Source organism: Littorina saxatilis, linkage group LG7, assembly GCF_037325665.1.
Source record: "Littorina saxatilis isolate snail1 linkage group LG7, US_GU_Lsax_2.0, whole genome shotgun sequence".
Lineage (NCBI taxonomy): Eukaryota > Metazoa > Mollusca > Gastropoda > Littorinimorpha > Littorinidae > Littorina > Littorina saxatilis.
Window position 1 is genome coordinate 57,745,906 of NC_090251.1, and position 7,500 is coordinate 57,753,405.

General features: G+C 44.1%; 2 protein-coding genes across 2 annotated transcripts in view; one reads left to right on the forward strand and one right to left on the reverse strand.

Annotated features, from left to right (window-relative positions):
* LOC138970257 (sex-determining region Y protein-like) overlaps positions 1-2,365 on the reverse strand; it is a 6,564-nt gene extending 4,199 nt beyond the window's left edge. The window contains exon 1 of the mRNA XM_070342753.1: positions 2,278-2,365. Within this exon, the coding sequence (XP_070198854.1) occupies positions 2,278-2,365 (88 nt within the window). The remainder of the gene's footprint in view (positions 1-2,277) is intronic.
* A 1,271-nt stretch (positions 2,366-3,636) lies between these two features.
* The window catches only part of LOC138971894 (uncharacterized), an 81,972-nt gene continuing 78,108 nt past the window's right edge, over positions 3,637-7,500 (forward strand). Inside the window, exon 1 of the mRNA XM_070344731.1 lies at positions 3,637-3,973. Within this exon, the coding sequence (XP_070200832.1) occupies positions 3,928-3,973 (46 nt within the window). The 5' untranslated portion in view covers positions 3,637-3,927. The remainder of the gene's footprint in view (positions 3,974-7,500) is intronic.

Sequence of the window (7,500 nt, forward strand, 5' to 3'; positions counted from 1 at the left end):
GCACAGGTGACATGTGACTCATTCCGTGGTGGAGGATCACAAATGAGAAAAACAACTATGGGCTACCCGAGAAGAAAGGTATATACCCTTTAAAAGTAACGCACTTTCGGTGCTACCCTTCGGCGCCGTGATAATTAGGTCTAGGCTGGAGCGTAACGGGTACGATGTTAACCTCATTCCTAACGGGTCAACGCTCTCCCCGCGGTCCCGGTGTCACGATTTCATCTTTCGCCTGTGTACATATTTCCCCCTCGACATATACTCAAGACTGAAATGTTGTTTCCTGGTAAAATTAAGAAGTGACATTATTTATGGACGAAAAGCATGTCAGTTTCTTGCATGTGAAGAAAATTGGTGGTAAAATTTAATACATTTCACCCCCAAAATCGAATTCTTCGAAAACGTGTACTGAGTGGTTACGTGCCTTGAGTAAGAAGGAAAACATTTTAGGATGAATCAAATTTCAAAGTTAAATAAAACAAATTGGTTGCACAAATTTGGCCCCATGAATGTAAGGTACACAAGGTCGCTCATCAGTACTATCGAAGGGTGTTTTTTTGTTCAGTTTAGTTAGAGTTTATACTAGATCAACGAGGCCGAGAAGCGAAATATCAACACGGCGAAATATGAAAACGTCACACCGGTCCAGTTGTGGGCGAGAATGGCGCGGGCTGAACAGTGGCGAGCACCAGACAATTAGTGTTATTCAATGTCTGCACGAGACGTTTAATGTTATTTAATGTCAGCCCAGTCTGTCAAAAGCCGTACTATGCAAGGGTGGCTCTGAATGTGGGACTCGTAGAGCATTGAGTTATATAAAGTACCTTACATCACACAGCTGACTGCAGACAGCGAGGCTAAGAAAATGCGGTTGGCAAGGTTTGTTTGCTCGTTCGTGTGTTTGTGTTTATGTTGTGGTGGTTTTGTTTATTGTACAGCATTTGTTTTTACACTATTATTGGCACTGTGTTATGGTTCTGTCCGGGGCAACAACAAAAAACTCGATAATAACAAATAAAAAAACAGTAAAAAAGTAAAAATATACATCCAGTCATGGCCAATGTCCGAATCCTCTGTCCGGTGAAATAAAGTTAAGCCGAGGCGATTTGTTTGTTTTGATTTGACTCTAAGTGTTTATAGACGCAGCTTTGTGACGGCGCGGAGTAAATGTAGTATATATGTTGGCCGCATTCAATATTAATGCGGGCTCGATACTCTTATAGTGCACGCGTACTAGTTTTAATACTGATAGATTTCCATAAAAATACACCTTTCCCCATCCCCTCCCAACTGGCACCATCACCACCACCACACGCATTCAGCCGTCGAATTTTATGCAGAAAAAAACCTTATGCAAGGACCCCCCCCCCCCTCCCCCACTACAATCCCCCGACAAGCAACCAACTAGGGGAGATGGGCGTACAGCGAGACCATGTTTCCTTTCTTCCAAAGTCAGGTGTTAAACTTCCACGACGATTTAGATGCAACATGAGTATCTTCTTCTTCTTCTTCTTCGTTCATGGGCTTAGACTCCCACGTACACTCGTGTTTTTGCACGAGAGGAATTTTACGTGTATGACCGTTTTTACCCCGCCATTTAGGCAGCCATACGCCGCTTTCGGAGGAAGCATGCTGGATATTTTCGTGTTTCTATAACCCACCGAACTCTGACATGGATTACAGGATCTTTTCCGTGCGCACTTGGTCTTGTGCTTGCGTGTACACACGAAGGGGGTTAAGGCGCCACTAGCAGGTCTGCACATAAGTTGACCTGGGAGATCGGAAACATCTCCACACTTAACCCACCAGGCGGCCGCGGCCGGGATTCAAACCCTCGACCTTCCGATTAAGAGGCCGACGTCTTACCACCCTGCCACAGCGCCCGTCCAACATGAGTATGAGCCATCACTTATAACTTCTTTTTTGATCGGCATTACCAAGCCATGTCCATAACCATTCTAACAAGGGAAAAAGTAGTGCTTTAAAAAACAAACATTTTAGTCGATTAAAATACAATTTCTAAAACTGTATACCGTGACAGTAAAGTATTCCTATGTTGAGAGACCCAGGCATAGACGTTCGTAGCACACAACTATACAGTGTTTCAGCATGAACAAACCTTCAGGGCAAATATTTACCCCACCCATATTGTTAAAACACAAACAAACTTCAAACCTTTCTTGTTTTTCTATTCAGAATTTTGGAACGTTGGCAGTCTCTTTGCTTTTGGATTCACAAACAAACTTCTTGTTACAAATGAATGAATAAAAAGCTGACATAGTTTGACGAAGCTATCACGCTGTGCAGTCTGGACGCGACAGGCGCGGACATCACGCACTGTAGGTGCTATAGAATGCTGGATCATTGCGGCGATTTAGAAACATGTATTTATAGATGTATTTAGAGATGTATTTATAAAATATTAGAATGTGCCAGGAAGGTCACTCCCATCACGTACCAGGTTTGATCGGCATTACCAAGCCATGTCCAAAAACATTCCAACAAGGGAAATAACAACTGGGGCCAACATGAAGGCCATGCGTCCAAACAGGGGAACAACCAGGTATCTTCACGACTCTCAACTTCACAACGACCGGTGCGGCAACACTGACAAACAGAGGAATAACCAGGTATCTACACGACTCTCAACTTTACAACGACCGGTAAGGCAACACTGACAAACAGAGGAACAACCAGGTATCTACACGACTCTCAACTTTACAACGACCGGTAAGGCAACACTGACAAACAGAGGAACAACCAGGTATCTACACGACTCTCAACTTTACAACGACCGGTGAGGCAACACTGACAAACAGAGGAATAACCAGGTATATCTACACGACTCTCAACTTTACAACGACCGGTGCGGCAACACTGACAAACAGAGGAACAACCAGGTATCTACACGACTCTCAACTTTACAACGACCGGTGAGGCAACACGGATAGAGAGAGTGTGAACCGCTGGCAAACTGCTTGCTTGGAAGAAAAATTGTATCCACAGACAAAGCAGAAAAAAGGAGATATCTCAGATAACTCGACGTTATCAAACGAAAGGTACTAACACTTTTGTGTGTATTGCCATCCCATTTCCCGCGTTGAAATCAGTACGAAAACAAAACAAAAATGTGTCTTTTTATCAGATGAGCTGAACGAGGGGGTGGCACAATATAGGGCTGAACGAGGGGGTGGCACAATATAGGGCTGAACGAGGGGTGGCACAATATAGGGCTGAACGAGGGGGTGGCACAATATAGGGCTGAACGAGGGGGTGGCACAATATAGGTACAGTGGCATCCAATATAGAGCCGCCTGCCCTACATGTTTACTCAACACCATTATTCGCCGATGTGATTGTAGTCAAGTAATTGAGGCAGTCGAGACCTACGGCGTACAACAACATCCCCCCCCCCCCCCCCCTCCATGATCCCTTTCACGTCGCTCACCTTGGGTGTGTTCACAACATTTACACCACCAACTGTTGTAGTCCTCCTCTCAACCCCCCCCCCCCCCCCCATCACCCTCCCAATGTTCAAAAAAATAGGTTACCTCCTCTCGGTCGTGCTGAAAACAGCAGTGTCACAGGTCCACCCCACTACCTACCCCCCCCCCTACCCCCCACCCCCTCTACACCCTCCTCCCTCCATCCCTGAGTCGCCGTCAGTTATGAGAGGGGAGAGTACCCGTGTTGTGTCCTCGGAAACGCCCCCCACTACCCAGTGGACCGTGACAGAGGTTTACGTCTCGCTGTGTTTGACAGCTTTCAACAGACCGTCAGTCCGACACGAGTCCGAAGTGTGGGTCAAGGTGCGACATAGGGGCGAGTTCAACCAGGTGATTCCGCTTGCTGCTGGACTTTTCGCACAGAAAAACACCAAAAAGAGTTGACACTTTCGCTGAGGAAAAAAACAACACAGGTGTCAAAATGTGGACAGCGGCTGTGTTCGTTGGGGGCGTTTTCTTCGCCTTGGGTGAGTTTGACTTTTGCTTTGCAAGTAGATTTGTTGGAGATTGAAAACAAATAATTGTGCAACGCTCGGCCACTGTTGTGCTACAATTGTCAAAAACGTCGTAAAATAAAAAATCTAAAAAATTCTGTTCTCAATACAAGGACAGCACATGCAATACTACATTAAATGTTCGCTATGAAAGCCTCTTTAGGACGAACACACACAATACTACATTAAATGTTCGCTATGAAAGCCTCTTTAGGACGAACACACACAATACTACATTAAATGTTCGCTATGAAAGCCTCTTTAGGACGAACACACACAATACTACATTAAATGTTCGCTATGAAAGCCTCTTTAGGACGAACACACACAATACTACATTAAATGTTCGCTATGAAAGCCTCTTTAGGACGAACACACACAATACTACATTAAATGTTCGCTATGAAAGCCTCTTTAGGACGAACACACACAATACTACATTAAATGTTCGCTATGAAAGCCTCTTTAGGACGAACACACACAATACTACATTAAATGTTCGCTATGAAAGCCTCTTTAGGACGAACACACACAATACTACATTAAACGTTCGCTATGAAAGCCTCTTTAGGACGAACACACACAATACTACATTAAATGTTCGCTATGAAAGCCTCTTTAGGACGAACACACACAAAGGGAAACAAGCTAAAGCGTCTTTGTTATTTTAAGAAAAAAACATTCTTTACAGTTACCAGTAGAAAACTATCTGCTCGCTTTGGTTGGCGTGATTTATTGCTGCTTGTTGTTAAGGCGACATCCTTCCCGTGATGCAATGCGACAAGTCACCATCGTTCCACTTTGACTCCTACCAACAACTAACATTGAGAGCAGATGGGACATTTATTGGATAAAGTAATTCCTTACCAGACACTGGTGGTTTTTGTAAAATCAATTCATAAAAGCTCACTCTCCAATAGTATGTTGAGTTTTGGTATGTGACCAAGTACAGCGGTGTTCTCATCCATGTTAATTCTTGGCCAGCTCTGAGGTGACGAGCAGAACACTGTTCACGGAAAGTCCTCTGCCTTGAAATAATGATTGGGGATGTTTTCTTTGGTCCGTATAGTGTGCGTAAATAATTGCTGTTTTTGGTGTGTGTTTTGTTGTTGTTGTTGCTGTTGTTGTTGTGTTGTTGTTGTTGTTGTTGTTGTTGTTGTTGTTGTTGTTGTGTGTGTGTGTGTGTTGGGGGGGCGTGTATGAGAGAGAGAGAGAGAGAGAGAGAGAGAGAGAGAGAGAGAGAGAGAGAGAGAGAGAGAGAGAGAGAGAGAGAGAGAGAGAGAGAGAGAGAGAGAGAGAGAGAGAGAGAGAGAGGTGCGAATAATAGCGACGTTGTATCTGCCTTGAAATAATGGTGCCTTTCTACTTCGCATTTTTCCCGTTTCCGCTTGCCTTTTTATTGTTCTCGGTGATTATTCTCATCTTGTGGCGACTTGGCGTGTGTCTTCATGGTGCCCGTAAAGAGCGTCTTCTCTCTTCAAAAAGCCGCCTTCTTTTCCCGACACTGGTCGCTGTTTTTAAGGAAGCAATCTGAAGCCTATTCTGTGGCTTTTGTTCCAAGCAGAAAAATACAGTAATGTGTGAAACAAGTAACCCCATTTATTCATTCTCCACTTCTTTCGACAGGCTTAATCTTGTGCTGAGAAAAAAGCCCTCAGATCGCTTTCAAAGTTATACCATGAGATTCTGCGTTACGAACAATGCTACCGCGCAGGAGGACTGCCTTCACTTTGCAACATTAAGTGTTTAAAAAGCTTAATGGGAAATAATTGAGCAAAAAAGATGTCTTTATCCCCCCCCCCCCCCCCCAAGAGCTATACTGTTCATGTTAGGGGTTGTAATCATGTCACCACACACCAATTTGTGTGCGTTGTTCAATAAAAACAGAAATGAACTTCGCTTCACTTTTTACAAACTGACAACTTACCCTAACAATACCATAATGGTGACTATCCCGCAGGGTCCTTTGTTCGCTCACCGCTTGTACGACACTTAATTAAAAGTTCCATAACCCTACACTGACAGTCCCAGTCCGTCTCGTGTGAACAAGCCGACTTGCCAGCACAGATCTTGCCGTGCTTTAATCCGTGAGAGATAACACCACCCTTCATTCGGATACATACGAGGTATGCTCATCAAACTGATCAAACGGCTTTTCGAATGTGTAAGGTAACTGATCATAAAAAATAATTTATCCTACATACGTGAGAGAGACACCCGTGAGATAATAATCGTTCAAATCACACGTGTGTATATCATGTAAATGAGGTCATGTCAAGCAACCTGTTTTTCCACTGCTTATGATGCCAAAGTCACCGAGACAAACGTCATTATAGAAACAAAAATTGCGCTCGCTAATTACCCTCGATGAATCTTTAGAACTAACACGTCACGCCACACTTTCAGAGTGACGTTTCTTTGCTTTGACGTAATAGATTGCACGAGGCTTTAGAAGAGATCGAGGTTCCAAAACAAGCGTCTTCAATTTAGCTGCCTCGTCTGCAAGACATTTTCAGTAAAATACACGTAAGTACAGTATGTAGGATAAACAGAATGCTACATGGCTTGCTGTGTCGTACCAGATTTACACTCGTTGCTTTTTCAAATAGTGAACAGCTCGCTTTTGCTCGCAGTTCAATATTTAAAAAAAAAACCTCGTGTAAATCTGGTACGACACAGCAAGCCATGTAGTATTCTCTATATATGATATGAAAAGCCAAACCTTTCACTGGTATCCCTTTTTAAGAGGTGACGTCATTAGACTTTTACGTCATGAATGACAGGGTTTCAGAATGCGATACTTTTGGGGTGTGCTTGAAAATGGTTTCTTTCAAAAAGAACTCTGAAGAATTCTACGTCTCTGCAGCGTTGTAACTGGGTGGAGATACAATGGAAAATGCAGGACGTGTACGGGAACGTGTACGGGTAACGTCATCAAATCTAGTTTTTACGTCACGCATTTGCCAAGATCTGCAGTCTTGGTGGTAGCAAAACAACGTATGCATTTGGAACATTGGAGAAAAAAGTGAGTCACAGGTGACGCAATATCTACACGTACACGTACAGGTCTTTGCTACACGTTCGACCATCTAGAACACTGTAATCTGACGATAGGAACGGGGACTCAAAACTTGAGAAAAGGGGAACAACTCTGACAAGCCAAACGACTTTTGAAGTGCGCTTTCAACGAACATGACGTAGCTGCAGGGTGGAACTTCTGAAAAAGACACCAGTATCCGTTGAGCAACCGTTTCATCAGAACATTCCTTCTCTGCACAGAATGAGACAGTCTGATTACTGTTGGAAGCTGTGCGAGACGAAGGACGGCCTGACCCCAATACAAGCTGTGCCAGACGAAGGATGGCCTGACCCCAATACAAGCTGTGCGAGACGAAGGATGGCCTGACCCCAATACAAGCTGTGCGAGACGAAGGATGGCCTGACCCCAATACAAGCTGTGCGAGACGAAGGATGGCCTGACCCCAATACAAGCTGTGCGA